At 34.8% G+C, this 19435-nt stretch overlaps 1 protein-coding gene across 2 annotated transcripts in view; it reads right to left on the reverse strand.

Annotated features, from left to right (window-relative positions):
* LOC123671944 (alpha-1,3-mannosyl-glycoprotein 4-beta-N-acetylglucosaminyltransferase B) overlaps positions 1 to 19435 on the reverse strand; it is a 257900-nt gene that overhangs the window by 41327 nt on the left and 197138 nt on the right. For both annotated transcript variants that reach the window (XM_045605847.1, XM_045605848.1), the window contains exon 7: positions 5086 to 5193. In XM_045605847.1, the coding sequence (XP_045461803.1) occupies positions 5086 to 5193 (108 nt within the window). The remainder of the gene's footprint in view (positions 1 to 5085; positions 5194 to 19435) is intronic.

Raw genomic sequence — 19435 nt, forward strand, 5'->3', positions numbered from 1 at the left:
CGGTACAGTTTAACTCAAATCAAAGACGAGACAAGTTCGGTCGGTCAACTTAAGACGTAAACGAAAAGACGGTTCGCGGACTAGATTAAGACGAGTCGCGAACAAGTTAAAGACGAGACTACCGAAAACTTGAAGTACGACGAAGACGTTTCGAGAAATCAATTAAACGAGAGTTAAAGACGAAATTCAGTACCGTATACCGTATAGTAGTAAGAAACTAGTTATTAGGACGTTATTGGGATCTTCTCAATACTAAGTTTTCACTGTATAATTGTGGCTTTGTAAATAGATGTGAATAATTCAAAAGAGTTTCAATTATTACAAATCCAACAAAGTCACGGAGAAAAGACGAAAGGCCAGGTAATCGAATCATACCTCTAGACGATCGATTAACCAAGCCTACATGAATATGAAATTTTTTCACTTTATGTGAAAAATAATAAAAATAAGAAAGCTACAAGGAGAGAATATATGGAGTTGCATCCAAATCATCGAATTCCAATTTATAGTGAAAAACGTATGTCATATCGTTGTCAACGAGATAACTCAAAAAAGTGCAATATGAGTTATCGCAGCCTTCCACTTGAAAACTGCTTACAGAGTGGTTCTTATAATTTGAAACTCTGTGGTACTCAGAATGAAAGAGAAAGAGCAAACATAAGTTACATATTCGAAATCAAGGGGAAAAGAGCTAGTCAAATATAGAAAAATATGAAGGAAATCCACCATCATTGATTGATATGCTAAGTTTAAACTTGGTGAGCACCGAAGACGGTGAACGCAGTGGCACCCAAAAGAAGCTGTCACCGACGAAAAATAAAAAAAGTTCATAAAATAATATTTAATGACCGTGAAGTGAAGTTAATTGATATAAGCAGACATTGTAAAGATATCATCTGAACGTGTACATCATATAATCGACTAATATTTGTACATGAGAAAGTTGTGTGCAAAATGGGTGCCGCGCGAGCTCACAATCGATCGAAAGCAACAACGTGTTGATGATTCTGAGCAGTGTTTGAAGCTGTTTGAGTGCAATAAACCTGAATTTTTGAGTGACTTTGTGACATTAGATTAAACATGGCTCCATTATTATTATTATTTCACTCTGAAATCCAATCGACAGTCAGCTGAGTGGACTGCACACGATGAACCTTATCCAAAGCGAGGAAAAACACAACAGTCAGCTGGCAAGGTTATGGCATCAGTATTCTAGGATACGCATAATATAATAATCATTGATTACCTCCAAAAGGGCCAGACAATGAACAGCGATGATTATATAGCGTTAATGGATCGTTTAAAGGATGAAATCGTTAAAAAACGGCCCCATTTGAAGAAAAAAGGTAATATTTCATCGAGACAATATGCCGTGTCACAAATCAATAAAAAAATGGCAAAATTGCATGAATTGGGCTTCGAATTACTTCTGCATCTGCCGTATTCGCCAGATCTGGCCCCCAGCAACTTTTTCTTTTTCTCAGGCCACAAAAGAATGCTCACCGGAAAGAAATTTAGCGCCAATGAAGAATTAATCGCCAAAACTCAGGCCTATTTTGAAGCGAAAGACAAATCGTACTACAAAACTGGTATTGAAAAGTTGGAATCGCTATATCGCCCTCAAAGGCAACTATGTTGAATAATGAAATCGAATTTTGCCAAAAAATAGTAATTTACGTAACAAGTCCGGAAAATAGGGTTTTTTTGGACGAATAGACAAAATTCGAGGACGAGCGTAAGCGAGTCCTGGAAGTCTTTGAGTCCAAAAAAACCATTTTCGGGCGTGTTGCGTACAATATTTTTTCGGCAACCATGTAAAATAACACTATCGCTGCTGCTTTCCATATTTTATTGCGATTGCGATAAAAAAACATGCAAATTTTTGACAACTAATTTCATATGAACTGTCAGCCGTTATCTCGGTTGCTATGGATTCTATGATTCTTTTCCGGCCTAGTCCGGGAAGTGAGCACTTAAGGACGGTTGCCGAAAAAAGGGTTTTACTATGGTAGACAGGGAACTTTTTAATTGGTCTGTTATATAAACTTTGGTTACCAGTCTGTTCGTGGCAAATGATGAATTTTTACTATGTTTATTAAATTGGATGAAATTCAGTTTGGGTGTCTCGATGTTCCCAATTCAATATCTACTTTTTCAGACATAAGGTGTGCGATTAGTATATTCGCAAACGTGAAATTTTTGGAACATCAATATCTAGCTTTCTTTGATTTTGATGAACATTGGCAATCAAGTCTAGTCATCAGGAGTTGCGTATGCATTTCGGCGCTTTCAGATGGAAGATCACATTGCGCAGGAGCAAAGTCGGAATTTGCAGATTTACTTTAGTGGTAAAATTTTTTACCGCAAGTCTCTACGATGAGTGGTTCCTGAGATATAGCCGCTTACCTCGCTTATTTGCCCACCCTGTACATTCATTTTTAACTGTGAAAACTTAACTATGGAGTTTTCGAAATAAGAGTGCTTTATTGGGATGATGTTTTATGGAACATCAAAGCGATTCAATGTTTTCATGATGCTCTCGAACAGACTGTTAAAGCAAACACTCAAGATGACAACTGAATTATGTAGTGGCAAATTTTATTCACTATTCTATTGTCTCTTGGATCTCCACAAAAATATAGAGAAATTCAAGAGTTCATTGCAATATGCAAATATGAAGGAACACAAGTGTACTTGTGCGATTATTCAATATATTTGTTGTATATTATATTTATTATACATATACTTTATTTATTGTATATTTTATTTATTGTGACTTATCCTATACGTTCATTGTAATGTCTAACAGGATGAATAAAGATTATCTCATATTGAAATAATCTTTATCTCTTTTCATTATTATTAAAAATTTTCTTCCCAAATCACCGAAAAAAGTGCTCAATATTGTTCTATAGGTAAAAAGCTTTTTTTTCCGAAAATTCAAAAAGGTTTTTTTTCAGTTGTGATGGTATTGCAACTTCATTCAATTGAGGAATTCTTGAATTTCAGTTGATTTTTTTTCACGGAATTATTTCCGTTTTATCTCAATTTGGGAAATTTCATAATTTTGAAGTAATGGAGTGTTATTATAAGCCACGGAGTTCGGAGTAATAGATTGATACCAGCAAGCATGACTTTATTTTATCCAGAAACTTCCAAGTCTCTGCATTTTTTCTATGAAGCTGACCTAACTTCCCCACAAAATTCGAAGATTTATCGAAAATCATCTTCAAAATAAGGCACTGATCTTGCAAAAATTAGTAATTCGATCTAAAAAGTCAGTCAACTAATCTAAAATGAGTATAAATTGCAATGAAATTTGTAAGGCCCACTACCTACTCAATTTCGAATATCAAATATGTTTTCCAAACCAAATCAAAAATTCTTCTTCAAATATAAGAAAAATAATTTATATTATGTCGACAATATTCTAAATCATTCTTATATATTTGTGCGAATGACTTTGCTTTTATTGTATGATTAGCACCCACTTTTTCGAAAATCAAGAATTTTTTTTTGCATTCGTTAGTAACTATTTGTAACACAAAAATTTTCATTTGTACCTCAAGGATACTAATAAAAAAAAACATCGCATTCCGCTGGGGTGCTAACTTCACGTTTTTTTTCGATTTTTTCGATTTTTCCAAAAAAAAAAAATTCAGTTAGAAAGTCTATCGTTAGTAACTGTTTGTAACACAAAAATTTTCGTTTGCAACCCAATCTATAATGAAAAAAAAATCCCTAAAATGCGAAGTTAGCCCCCCAGCGGAATGCGATGTTTTTCTACCAGTATCCTTGAGGTAACGAAAATTTTTGTGTTACAAATAGTTACTCACGATGCACTTTCAAAAACCTAAATTTTTTTTTGCAAAAAATCGAAAAAAAAAGTAAGTTAGCACCCCAGCGAAATGCGATGTTTTTCTACCAGTATTCTTGAGGTAACAATGAAAATTTTTGTGTTGCAAATAATTACTAACGAGTTACTAACGAATGCAAAAAAAAAATCTTAATTTTCGAAAAAGTGGGTGCTAACCTCGCATTTCTGGAGTGACATTTTTTCATTATAGATTGGGTTACAAACGGAAATGTTTGTGTTACAAACAGTTACTAACGATGGACTTTCTGACAAAAATTTTTTTTTTTGAAAAATCGAAAAAAAAACGTGAAGTTAGCACTTCAGTAGAATGAGATGTTTTTCTACCAGTATCCTTGAGGTATAAATGGGAATCTTCATGTTACAAACAGTTACTAACGAGTTACTGAAGAATGCAAAAAAAAAATTTTTGATTTTCGAAAAAAAGTGGGTGCTAACTTCACGGACACCCAAATCAACTTATTTTTTAGAATGAAAAAATGACATCGTTTCTGAAGATCTTTCAGATACTTAAATAATAATAAATGAATAAATGAATATTCTGTATTTCAGTATCGTAATGAGTTCATTACAGTTCTAAAAACAGTGCTGTATAAACTCATTACATTATCGTTTTCAGTTATATTTTTCGTTTTGTGGTTTTCTATACTGACTTCCAATCCTATCAATTTTTAACGAACGTCAATAATTGTCAAAATGATATAATTTGGATAATATAGTGAAATGATCAGCAACATTATTCGCAATTTTTCTTAATTCCTGTGGTGATAAATCGATTTCGTCAGACATAATTAACGAATTTAATACGTAATTGTAAATAATTTTAAAATTCGAAACAAACGATTCAAATTCATATTCCGTAATCTGTCAATTTTCGTAACAGTCACACCAACTACCAAGATACAATACAAATGTCACTAGGATGTATAATCTGAATTTTTCATTGAATTTCGACAATATTTCACAAAACTTGACTGAAATAAACGAGCGAGTTTTCGAACGCTCCTTGTTCGCTCGTTTTCGAATTTCGCATTCGTGTTGTAATAGGAGCCCATTATGAAACTTGTTTTAGAATATACTATTATTCAAATTAAACCCAGTACACGATAAAAAGTGTCAATAGAGAAGATACATTTTCTGCAGAAATTGAAAAAAACTTCAAGGAAGAAATTCAATTTCACTGTACCATAAAATAATCTATAAAAACTCACCTTCAATTTCTGCACTTTCCCCTTCAAAGACGAATGCGTTCCAATATGCTGGAAAAGCGACGGTTTATAGTGGATCCACAATTTCGTCTTATCCCTTTTGCAGTAATCCTGAAATGAAAATAATGATGTATAAAACGTGGCTCGAGTTACAACATGAATCGAATATTTATTTCCAAGAAGGACGGAGGACGAAAAAAAAGAAGTTCCTCTTGACATGAAAACTTCGATGAACGAATTGAAGGGCAGATATTATATGAGGAATTTGAGAGAATTTAATTATGAAGAATCAGTTTATTCGAGGGTGTATTCTTCGAGTCGAATTTCATTCTGCATATAAAGTTTCAGTAGATGATTTTCTTCGAATTTCAAGTAAGCATAGAATGGAAACGATCGCGGGAATTCTGAGGATGGAAAACTTTTCAGATTTTATTCGGCTTCTGTTTATGAAATGAAAAATAAATGAAAGTCGCGAGAACTTTCCAGCGAATAATTTCCAATTATCGTTTCGAATTAAATTTTTGTTGCTAACATACAGTTTGGGCCATGGTCGATGGCACCCTAGATTTTTACGGAAAAATAAAGGTACGATTCTATTGAAAATTTGTGTTCTGAGGTAGAAACCACTGCCCTATCGACCTGAAATATTTTCAGCGCTGCATTGTTGACGCTCATATAAAAAAGTATAAAAAATTTCGATATTTCAATAGAACATCCCAGAGCCGTATCTAGGTACTAATGCGCCTGTGGCAATATGTTAGACAGCGCCCCCCATTTTCGAAGATTTTTTTCCACCCATTATATTTTCTTATAGTATTTTTTCTATTCATAATTTAAGTCATATAAAGTTTTAAAATAATAAACAATATTGTTGCTCTTCACTCTGTACTACATGTATTATTTCATATAGTTAGATCAGAGTCAGTGTTTTTGACATAAAATAGTTTTTGACATAAGTTTTTTTTGAAGTAGTTTGTCAATTCAATTGTGAAGAATATTTGTCGAATTAAAGTTAAAATTGAACACAACTACAGACATTATTTGATTAAAAGACGACGTAACATTGGTCCTTCGAGCGGATAACAAGTCCTTTGGTGAAGAAGCAGTTCCAGAGGAGTTTTGACATGCCAAATACAAGAAAGACTGCAGGTACCCATAGTAGACTAAACCCCAGTTATGAGTGGCCACCTGCTTTTGGATTGTTAAGACGACATTCAGTCAGTGTCATGTCGAACAAATCAGAAATTGTTCAGAGCCAAAGAATAGATGAAATTCAGACAAATAATATAATGGACAAACGAGAGGAAGTGAACAAGGTGAACTCAAGCCAGACAGACAAGCAGAGTCGATGCCTAGAACCCAAAGACGTCGGTAATGATTTACCAAAAACTTCATCTGTTCTTTCTATGAAATCCAATCTTTCAAAATCAGATAGTGTTTCCCTTCGTAAAAAAAGACATGCCGTTGAAGTCGAGAAGATCAGACAAGCGATCGAAATGAAGAAGCTAGAAAATCAGCTTAAAATCTTAGAATTAGCAAATGAAGTTCGAGAGACTGAAATTGAAGAACTTCAAGGAGACCGATCTCAGTTATCGGTACAGAATATTGACTGCCAGATGCCAGAGGATGAAAACCATTCTTTAGAGAAGACAAGAAAATGGATAAATGATTTGCATTCGCCCTCCAAAGATGAAATCCAGCCAAAAGAAGGAAATGAAGAAATATCTGAAATCAAACAATTATGCAATACCATCAGTGAAGCCATAAAGTCTGTTGCTAGTGCTCCAAAGCAAAATATATTTGCAGCAAGGCAAGCTGTGGACAAAGATTTCTGTATTTTTGACGGCAATTCCGAAGAATGGCCAACATTCATTTCACACTTCATGCGTATTTCAAAATTATGCGAATATTCTTCAGAAGAAATGATGATAAAACTGCAAAAATGTTTAAGAGGTGAAGCCAAGCTTGCAGTATCAGGAATGATGACGTCCCCAGACAACATTGATTTAGTTTTGAGGACACTCGAAATGAGATTTGGTAGACCTGACCAAATCATCGAGGGGCTCATCACGAAGGTGAGAAATCTTTCACCAATTAGAGAAAACAACATGGACACTTTGATTCACCTCTCCAATCATGTTTGCTGTCTCGTGGCTACTATCAAATCATTGGACCATTTTGAACACCTCCAAAATCCGCAAATACTACGAGAATTGGTTCAGAAACTACCTTATTCGTTGAAACTCCAATGGGGAGAAGAAATTATGCGAAAAAGAGAAACGACAAATCTGAACGACTTTTCCATCTGGATTAATGAAAAGGCAACAGCAGCATGTTTTGTCAATAGTTCCAATAGTTTCAAGATAGAAACAAAACCAAAACTTCAGTTTTCTTCAAAACGACAAGAAACTACTTTGATTTCGACAGATACAAAAAATTATGACGAGAAATGTAAATATTGTGCAGTAAAAGGACACAAAATAGAGAATTGTTCGAAAATGTCCTCTGACGACGTTGATACAAGATGGGCGGTTATTACAAAACAGAAACTGTGTTTTTCATGTCTCCGACGTAATCACCAGACCATGAAATGCAGAGCAAGACGACAGTGTAACATCAATGGTTGTAAGCGTTCACATCATCAGCTGCTTCATAAAGATACCCAAAGATCAATCGAAGATACTGATACCCATTCAACCCAGACAGAATTTGAAAACAATGAGAACGTGCTTGCAGTTGGACATGGAGAAGGCAATGTTTTATTGAGGATGGTGAAAGTGAAGTTGTATGGAAACAACACTGTTTTGGAGACCGTAGCTTTATGTGACGAAGCTTCTTCTGTGACTCTCGTAGACAAGTCAATAGCTAACAGATTGGGACTGAATGGCACACCTCAACCGCTTTGCATCCAATGGACTAACAATTTAGCCTCTCGCCATGAAGATTCAAGTTGTTTAAATATTGAGATATCGGGAGTATTCGACGGAGCTAAGATTTTCAATATGAAAAATGTCCGAACAGTACAAAATTTAGCTCTCCCCATTCAAGAGATCCGAAAATCCGATTGGGAAAGGTATTCTTATTTGTCAGGAATTCCCTTCCACGAAATAGGAGAACGCCCTATGATTTTATTGGGTCAAGACAATGTACGCCTCTCTGTAGCCAGAAAAGTCATTCAAAGCACCGAAAATCTTCCCATTGCGACAAAAACCAATCTGGGTTGGATACTTCACGGAGGAAACTGTATCAGACCAGAAAAACAGGCATATTCCTTCCACATCTGCAGTTCTGGAATGTCCGACGATTCACTCCATGAAATGGTGAAACAATCTGTTACCACAGATGCCTTTGGAGTAGTTCCAATGAAAACGAACGTGAATAAAGCAGAAAAGAGGGCTATGGAGATAATGAGAAATACAATCAGACGTGTAGGAAACAGATTCGAGATAGGGCTGCTGTGGAAGGAAGACAACATCCATCTCCCAGAGAGCAAAACAATTGCCATTCAGCGACTGAGATGCGTGGAGAAACAAATACAGAAGGATAAAGGATAGGGAATTTGGGAAGCGATACTCTGAGAAAATAAGAAGCTACGTCGAGAAAGGATATGCAAGGAAGTTGACTCCTGCAGAATCCAATGAAGAAGGTCCTCGATGCTGGTATTTGCCGCATTTCGGAGTAATTAACCCGAATAAGCCAAAGAAACTCCGTTTAGTCTTTGATGCTGCCTCAAAATCGAACGGAACCAGTCTGAATGATAATTTACTATCTGGCCCAGACTTGTTACAATCATTGGTGGAGGTATTGATTAAATTTCGACAAAGGAAAATTGGTTTCTGCAGTGATGTCAGAGAAATGTTCCATCAAGTAATGGTAAGAAAAGAAGACCAAAGCTCCCAGAGGTTTTTATGGCGAGATGGGGATACGAATCGACAATGGGACGTTTATGAAATGCAAGTTATGACCTTTGGTGCCACTTGCTCCCCAACCTGTGCCAAGTTCGTAAAAAATGTGAATGCTGAGGAGTTATCCAGCCAGAAAAATGTTATCGATGCTATAACAAAAAAACATTATGTAGACGACTATCTTGACTGTACCGATTCTGTAGAAGAAGCCTTAGAAACAATCTCCGAAGTGTCACGGGTTCAAAAATCAGGAGGATTTGAGCTTGTCAACTGGATATGCAATTCGGGAGAAGTCATAGAAAAACTGTCATCAGACGATTCAGTATTCAAGGACTTCTGCGTGGATTCGAATTCGACAATGCAAAGAGTACTTGGCCTTTCTTGGGATTCAAAATTGGATCTATTTTGTTTCAGAATTTCAAAATTCGAAGATAAATTTAGAGATAGTAGACCAACCAAGCGACAAATTTTGAAGACGGTAATGTCAATATTCGACCCTTTAGGACTCATTGTGAATTTCACAATAAAAGGACGTATTCTCATACAAGACATATGGCGATCTGGGATTGGATGGGACGATAGTATAGACGAGGATCTATATCACACGTGGAAACTCTGGCAAAGCGATTTGAGACAAATAGAAAACATTTCCATCCCAAGATGTTATTCTGTGAATATTCCTGAAGCCAATAAGATAGAACTGCATGTCTTTTGCGACGCTAGCAAGAAAGCATACGCAGTAGCATCCTATCTACGAGTTTTGACTAAAGACGAAATAGATGTAACTCTTGTTATGGCCCGAGCGAGAGTAGCTCCAACAAAACCCATTTCTATTCTACGTTTGGAGTTGCAGGCTGCGGTGATGGGAAGCAGGCTCGCAAAAACAATCAAGGACCCTTTGGAGATAAAAATTGACGAAGTATTTTTATGGTCAGACTCTACTACGGTACTTTGTTGGATCAAAGGTGATGGAAGCAAATTGGGACAGTTCGAAAGTCACCGCATCGGAGAGATCCAAGAATTAACAAACATCAACAACTGGAATTGGATTCCCTTAAAGTTGAATTCGGCCGATATTGCCACCAGAACCTACAACAAAGACGACGGCAATAAGACGACCTATGCAGAAGAGCTGAAGAGAGCACTCGGAGATATTGACCAGGCAAGAATCACTGACACCTTCACACAGGAAGGTATCGACTGGAAATTTTTGGCACCAGCGTCACCACACATGGGTGGTGTCTGGGAACGCATGGTGCAGTCCGTTAAAAAAGCATTCTACACCATTTTGAATGGACAAGTTCTTAAAGATGAACTTATGCTGACAATATTTGCCGAGTGTGAAAATATCATAAATACGAGACCATTAACAAAAGTTTCAACAGACCCAAATGATTTAGAGTCCCTGACCCCAAATCATTTTTTACTAGGATCCTCTAATTATATAACTGATTTTTCAAAAATGAAAGACTTCAGGAAAGAGTGGGCCAAATCAAAGAAAATAGTCGATTGTTTTTGGAAACGGTGGACCAAAGAATACCTGCCTAGTTTAACAAAAAGAACAAAATGGAATAATGACGGAAAGCAGCTGAATATCAATGACATAGTCATCATTGTTGAAGAAAATTGTCCAAGAAGACAGTGGAAGTTAGGAAGAGTAGAGACACTTTATCCAGGCCCTGATGGACGAGTTCGAGTAGTGAGTGTCAGAACTAGTAACGGAGTATTCAAACGCCCGGTTGCAAAGTTGTGCAGAATCGAGATGGAAGATGGCTAGAGTGAGAGAAGCTGAAACTTCTTCACGGAGGGGAGAAAATGTTGCTCTTCACTCTGTACTACATGTATTATTTCATATAGTTAGATCAGAGTCAGTGTTTTTGACATAAAATAGTTTTTGACATAAGTTTTTTTTGAAGTAGTTTGTCAATTCAATTGTGAAGAATATTTGTCGAATTAAAGTTAAAATTGAACATAACTACAGACATTATTTGATTAAAAGACGACGTAACAAATATAATATTATGTAGGGTGTATATGAATAGTTGCGAAAAAATTCAGGGAGCAATTCCTTGTCAAAAAATAGGGTGGGTCTTTCATATAATTTTTTTTTGTGCCTCCCTCTCCTTAAGTTACAGCTTTATAATATTTTTATTATATTATTATATTTATATATATAAGTTTATAATTTTTTTTTGTTCCATTCATTTTATATTCGTACCATTTCTCAATAAAAATATCGTTTTGACATCTGCCTATTGGATAAATTTGAGGTCGCAAAGAATTTCAACCTACACAACTCAGGCATATTATCTGTTTATATTTTTATTCTCAAAAACTTTGTTAAGAATGAATTAGTCTATCCAAAATTAATTTACTTATTGTAAAATATGAATAGAGAAAAAGTTATTGCGAAACAAGTTTGGAGGGCGGCATTTTCTACCCCATGGAATCATAGAGGAAAACCACCAACAATTTTTTCAAATGCGTTCTCGAACTCGCATGAAATGTCAGCTCAACTTCATTTTTGTGAATCATTTGGTTTTCAAGGAGAAAAATTATGTCAAAATGATATTTCTATTGAAAACTGGTACAATTATTAAATCAATGTAACAAAAAAAAAAACAATTTTTAACATTTCACAAATTAAAATCTTCTTTCCGGGCGCCATCTTTAGGGGCCGGAACTAAGCGGGAGGGAGCTCAAAAAATAGTTTATTTGAAAGACCCACCCTATTATTTGAGAAGGAATCTGCCCCAAATTTTTCGCGACTAATCATAAACACCTTGTATATTCTGTTATTTTCATTGAAACCATTGAAATACACGTTTCATATAGGTACATATGAAGAGATAACTCCTGAAGATCTCAAAAACCGATCGTTATAAAATTGTATCAAAGAAACTCTAAAATAGATGGTACCGTTTGTCGAAGAAATACCTACAAGTTTGATGAAGCGCAAAAAACTCGTGAAAATAGGGGTAATAACACATGTCGACGCTCGACCGTAATATTTATGATCTGAACACGGTACTTTTGAACATGCCGAAGCTCAACAAAAATATTTCTGACTAGATTACGGCAAGCTTGGACATAGCCCTATTTAAATTATTTCTTCCCTTAAACTAGAGTTTTCTTGATCCCGAGATCATTTTATGCTTAGTACGCAAATTCTATGGAAGGCTAGCAATATTTTCGATGTTTACAGATTCCTCGGCATTATTGGTTGCTGGGCGTATACATGAACGAGTAGTGTTCTTTGGAATTATTCCGCCTGGAGCTTCAATATTTTTGGGCGCCCCTGTGGGCCTTGCGCCCGTGGCGAGTGCCACCTTTGCCACGCCCTAGATACGGTACTGGAACATCCTGTATATTACTTTCTTCGATTTGGTGTTCCTATCTCTAGCGGTTTTCGAGTAATTTATTTGGATAAAATTCAGAAAGTTATGAATAGAGGCATGAGAATAGTTTTGAAATGTGGTAGGAGAACACCAATCCGATTAATGCTGGAAGCTCTCAGTTTGATGAGTGCAAGGCAGAGGATTATTTTCAAAACATTAGAGTTCATATAAAAAATGAAACATCATATGATGCCAAAATACCTTACAAGGAGGCTTACTTATATTTCTGAAGTTCATCAGTGCGAGACCAGATCAAGGGACAACTTTTATGTTGATACTTGTAACACTAGTTCAGCGGCGGGTTCAACTTTGATGCGGGGGCTTGTTCAATATAATGCTTTGCCTCATACGATAAGAAATTGTAACAAATACGATACATTTGAAAAGTTGTTAGTTGCACATGTGAAGAAACATAGTTAATAGAATTGTATATTGATTTTTCTTTTATCCGTTGCAGTTAGTGTTTTTTCACTCAATAAAGATTATTATTATTATTTACATAGCTTCAATCAAACATTCATCACTTCGGTAACTGGAATCCTAGAAAGCTGAAACTTCGGGTATGGATTACCAATAAATTTACGTGTAATAAAATACGTCCCTAATCATATACTGGGTTGTTCGAAATCACAGGCTTCAACGAGACATATTGAAATGATAGAAAGTGCGATTTTTCAAATGGAATGACCGCATATCATAAGATGTATTGAAACAAAGAATTTTTCTCTCAGACTATTGCAAATGTTCCTATACCTCAATTGTAAGGTTTCCTAGTTGAAAATATTTTTATCCCAATAGCAATATTGAGCTTAATTTATTTCATTTGTGTTTAAATTATGATAATTTGACCAATGCCGAATTATCGTAATTCACAAGCTTATAACATTTCACGGGTATCGAAAAAAAATGTAGCAGGGGGGCTCAAAAAATGTATACAAATGAATCATTCTTTTTTTCAACTAGGAATCACCCTGTATAAAATTATGGAGTATCTTTTTATATAGAAAGTAAAAGCTCCAACAATTCCTTTTCTTTTTACTATGAGTATATAATTTCAATAGCAATATTGAGCTTAATTTATTTTACTTATGTTTGAATTATGATGATGATTTGACCAATTCCGAATTATCATAATTCACAAGCTTATAACAATTCACGGGTATCTAAAACAAATGTAGCAGGGGGGCTCAAAAAATGTATACAAATGAATCATTCTTTTTTTCAACTAGGAATCACCCTGTATAAAATTATGGAGTATCTTTTTATATAGAAAGTAAAAGCTCCAACAATTCCTTTTCTTTTTACTATGAGTATATAATTTCAATAGCAATATTGAGCTTAATTTATTTCATTTGTGTTTAAATTATGATAATTTGACCAATGCCGAATTATCGTAATTCACAAGCTTATAACATTTCACGGGTATCGAAAACAAATGTAGCAGGGGGGCTCAAAAAATGTATACAAATGAATCATTCTTTTTTTCAACTAGGAATCACCCTGTATAAAATTATGGAGTATCTTTTTATATAGAAAGTAAAAGCTCCAACAATTCCTTTTCTTTTTACTATGAGTATATAATTTCAATAGCAATATTGAGCTTAATTTATTTTACTTATGTTTGAATTATGATGATGATTTGACCAATTCCGAATTATCATAATTCACAAGCTTATAACAATTCACGGGTATCTAAAACAAATGTAGCGGGGGGGGCTCAAAAAAAATTAATATAAATGAATCACTCTTTTTTTTCAACTAGGAATCACCCTGTATAAGATTATGGAGTATCTTTTTATATAGAAAGTAAAAGCTCCAACAATTCCTTTTCTTTTTACTATGAGTATATAATTTCAATAGCAATATTGAGCTTAATTTATTTCATTTGTGTTTAAATTATGATAATTTGACCAATGCCGAATTATCGTAATTCACAAGCTTATAACATTTCACGGGTATCGAAAACAAATGTAGCAGGGGGGCTCAAAAAATGTATACAAATGAATCACTCTTTTTTTTCAACTAGGAATCACCCTGTATAAAATTATGGAGTATCTTTTTATATAGAAAGTAAAAGCTCCAACAATTCCTTTTCTTTTTACTATGAGTATATAATTTCAATAGCAATATTGAGCTTAATTTATTTTACTTATGTTTGAATTATGATGATGATTTGACCAATTCCGAATTATCATAATTCACAAGCTTATAACAATTCACGGGTATCTAAAACAAATGTAGCGGGGGGGGCTCAAAAAAAATTAATATAAATGAATCACTCTTTTTTTTCAACTAGGAATCACCCTGTATAAGATTATGGAGTATCTTTTTATATAGAAAGTAAAAGCTCTAACAATTCCCTTTCTTTTCACTATGAGTATATAATTTCTGTTCGAAAAGGATTTGCTTTGACATACAGAGAGGGCCATTGAAAACGAAACAGCGGCTCTGTAAGTCGGCAGAACCGAGTTATATAAAAACGCTCGGACACGTCAACAACATTTTCGAGGGGGACATCGTTCGCGATGAAATTCACCCGAAATACATTCCATCCCTCGGAGCTGTGACCGCCACCCCTAAATTTTTAAATGGCACCATATGGCAAGTGATACCTCATTTGAAAGGTAGTTTTCTTCTCAATATCAAACAACAGAAATAAATTAATTCTATCGATTCGTTTTCGAGATATAGAAACTTGAAGTTGGGAAATAACTTTTTATTCACTCAATCAATAAAAATAAGATCTAACATTGCAACTGTTTAAAGATAATTATCATTGTCAAGGAATTAAATGATCTAACTGTTTACCACCCATTTCCATACAATAGTACAAGTTCTGTTCAAAATGAGACCTCACATTTCGTAGCATTTCCTGCGTTATTCGACGTCATTCTTCAATAATTCTACGTCGTAAATCTTCCAGAGATTCTGGTTCGGTTGCATAGATTTTGTTTTTCAAGTGACCCCACAGGAAAAAGTCGAGTGGGGTTAAATCTGGAGATCTGGCTGGCCACCCTATAGCGCCTCTTCTTCCAATCCAATTTCCAGGAAACATTCTATCTAAAAACTTGTTGAAATTTCAAGTGCTCTTCATGGTAACGATTGAGTGATTAAAAAGTTATTTCCCAACTTCAAGTTCCTTATATCTCGAAAACGAATCGATAGAATTAATTTATTTTTGTTGTTTGATATTGAGAAGAAAACTACTTTTCAAATGAGGTATCACTTGCCATATGGTGCCATTTAAAAATTTAGGGGTGGCGGTCACAGCTCCGAGGGATGGAATGTATTTCGGGTGAATTTCATCGCGAACGATGTCCCCCTCGAAAATGTTGTTGACGTGTCCGAGCGTTTTTATATAACTCGGTTCTGCCGACTTACAGAGCCGCTGTTTCGTTTTCAATGGCCCTCTCTGTATATATCTATACAGGGTGGCCATTTGAAAACGAAACAGACGAGATTACAGACGAAATAAAGTTTTTCGATAGAAATGCTCGGACAGGTCGATTTCTGTTTCGAGGGGGACAACTTAAGATGTAGGTTACGGACGCATAGCGCTTCAACCCTTGCCACTACAACCCTCACCCCCAAATTTTGAATAGGGAAGATGAGGTGAGTGATACCTCATTTGAAAGGTATTTTTATACTGATTTCAGCACAGTAATTGTTTTTCCATTTTATGCATTAGTTCTCGAAATATTCATGCGTTAGTTAGTTAGGAAGGAAGCCACAGTCATGGTTGTTTTGAAGCTCAAAATGTCGAACACTACAAGTGCCATGAAAACACCACTTCATTTTCAAATACTTAGTTAAGAATATTTCGAGAACTAATGCATGAAATGAAAAAACAATTACTGTGCTGAAATCAGTATAAAAATACCTTTCAAATGAGGTATCACTCACCCCATCTTCCCTATTCAAAAATTGGGGGTGGGGGTTGTAGCAGCAAGGTTTGAAGCGCTATGCGTCCGTAACCTACATCTTAAGTTGTCCCCCTCGAAACAGAAATCGACCTGTCCGAGCATTTCTATCGAAAAACTTTATTTCGTCTGTAATCTCGTCTGTTTCGTTTTCAAATGGCCACCCTGTATAATTGCAGTGGTAGATCAAAGTACATCGAGAGGAAATTTCTAGACCTTCAGTATGGACTTTCGAATTCATTTGAAATTTATATCCGATTATTGCATGCGAAATAGGATAACACATAATTAAATTCCTCGGAGCCAATTCAATGTAATCTGTGTCATGCCCATATATATAGCGTGGCCCTTCAGTCATATGATATGTACTTAACTGCCCGCTTTGAATGCTATATAAACATGTGCGAATAAAGACCAAATTATTCTGACAAGAAGAGGATAGAGAGATTTCGGTTACTACTCCAGTTAGGAGTGACACAATACAAAATATTTGTTTTTGTATAAGTATTTCGAGTTCGTATAACTATGCTCAATGAATATTTTTTGAAAATTAGGAATCTAGAGCTAACGGAGAAGTCAGCAGCTTTCCATTTGTTCATTTATGGGCGAAATGCACCTTTAAAGATAACGTTCTTAAGGCTTTTCTCATTTTTATGGATATTCTAGTAAAATTTTCTATGATTCAGGTGAAGCGATCAACACAAATTTTGAATGAACCTTTAAATTGTTATTTTATATACAGGGTGTGGCGTAATTAATTATCCATTAATTACGCCACACTGTACTGGCGAATAGGAGAGGTCATGGCCGACCAGAAAATGTAAAGTTATGTTCAGTAAAAATATCATAGTTTTCGAGATATCGGACAATTTAATTTTTTTCTAAAAAGTGCACCTTTATTCACTAATTTCAATGATGTGATCACAAATCTTATTATTTCGTTGGGCATTGTTTTTATTTTACTCTCAGATAGCTGTACTATGAGATAAACTACCAAATTCCTACCATCTTGCTTAATTTAGAAAAAAAGTAGGATAATCCTGATGTTTGCACTATTTAGAAAAAAAATGAAATTGTCTGATATCTCGAAAACTATGATAATTTTACTGAACATAACTTTACATTTTCTGGTCGGCCATGACCTCCCCTATTCGCCAGTACAGGATTATCCATTAATTACGCCACACCCTGTATACTTCTATAATCTGAAGTCAGTTGCATTTCAACCCGATCAGATCGGCGTCAAATTTAGCACTGAACTTGAAATTGTTTTTTTCTGATGAACACCCAAAATCTCAACTCCGCTAGTTTTGTGGTGACGGAAATATTCAGATTTTTTGTCTATATTCTCTTTGATTTTTACATGGTTGTAATTATGTGATCAATATAAAACTTTGCACAAAGTTTGAAATTGTATCGAATCTAGGAACGCATTTGAAATTAGAAAAGAACCAATTTGGAATGTTTATGGAATCCCTATTCGAATTATTCCCAATAACATAATAACAATAAATTCCCTAACTGCGGAATTTGAGATCCGACTCTAGCCTGAAAATTCTAGGTTTTTTCGTTCGAGATCTATCGTGGTCGGACAAACATAAGTGAGTCGAACCATATCGTTTGAGACCATTCCTGGCTCAAAATTTCGTAAATTGCAGACATTGTAATGAAACGGTGATTTCTTTGAGGAACGAACACTCAAACAATTGAAATATTCCTCAGGATGAAGTAATCCAGATGAATTGAAATTGGGCATATAGCATAATAATAGATATGAAATTTTATGTTTGGATTACGATAAAGTTTACTCAGTTTACCACATCAAATCCGAAACATTAATAAAGAATATTTCCCTTCTGTCAAAAATTCTATGTAAATGTAAATTACATTACATGTAAATTATCGAAAATTAAAGCGATTATTTTTTTCACATGTCAAAATCTGACATTTTTGTGGTTTAGGCTAATAGCAACCTCAATTTTATAAGTGGCGTAAATGGTAAAAAATTTTATGTGATATTAAATATTTAATTGTTTTACAGTTGCTCATGGTGAAGGAATAAAATCATTCCGAAAGCTCGAGTATTAGAAAAAAAGAGTAACCACTTATTTGTATCATTAAGCAGTCGACTACACAATTATCCAGTTCACTCAGAATGTCACACAGATGTATGTCACTCGTATTTTAAGAAAAAATCATGTGGATGAATCTGTGTTAGTAGATCATAATTTTAAAACGAGTCATGCTATGATAGAAGACCGCCAAAAACATCTGAGAATATTCAGATGAAACCCTTTCGAATAGAATTAAAGGTTTGTGAGGTTATATTCGAAAGATGGGATAATTTGCTATAGTTTGACCCCAATAAACAATCCCTTATCCACTGTGTCGAAAGAAAATATAATACAATCTATCGAGTTGTAGGGTCAGCATGATCTTTTTGTTTTTGGGTAGTAACCAACAATTGCTTAATATGATGACATCGTTATCTAAACAGCGTCAGACATAAATAAAGAAACCGTGGAGTATGGTAACTTGAATGTTAGGTATTAAACTGACTCTAAGAGAACAACAAAAATGTTTCATATTCAAGGGTGAAATATTATTTGTCAGGAAGGAGAATATATAATAATGATAATGAGTTCATTCAAATACAATAAGTATAAGTACAAATCAAACTCAGGGAAAAAAACTGTGAGTTATCTCTAGAATAACTGTTCACAGCTATGAAATAAAAATATGATTCTAATATGAACACCCGTAGGAAGTTTTCTTTGTTTTTCCACACTACCAAAAATTTGAAATGTAGGCAAAAAATTACAAATTTTCATATTTTTCATTGAAAGATTGGTGAGAAGCTACTCCCCATGAGTTTTGTAGGTCACAATTTAGTAGCAAGTTGAAAATTGATACCGGCGCCTGCACCATTTAGTAGCACTTGAAATCACAAAATTTTAACGGAAATCTCTGGTTAGTTGCTCAACTTAATCTGAATTTATCAACTAATAGTAAATAATGCAACAATAAGGTAATGAAAAAATAGCTCAATCAAGTCTCGTGTAATATTTATGGAGATTCGTACAGAAAGCTCATTCTGCCTCTAATGCATTCAATTAAATTTGGAACTCGT

The sequence above is a fragment of the Harmonia axyridis genome, chromosome 2 (assembly GCF_914767665.1).
Source record: "Harmonia axyridis chromosome 2, icHarAxyr1.1, whole genome shotgun sequence".
NCBI classification, from domain to species: domain Eukaryota; kingdom Metazoa; phylum Arthropoda; class Insecta; order Coleoptera; family Coccinellidae; genus Harmonia; species Harmonia axyridis.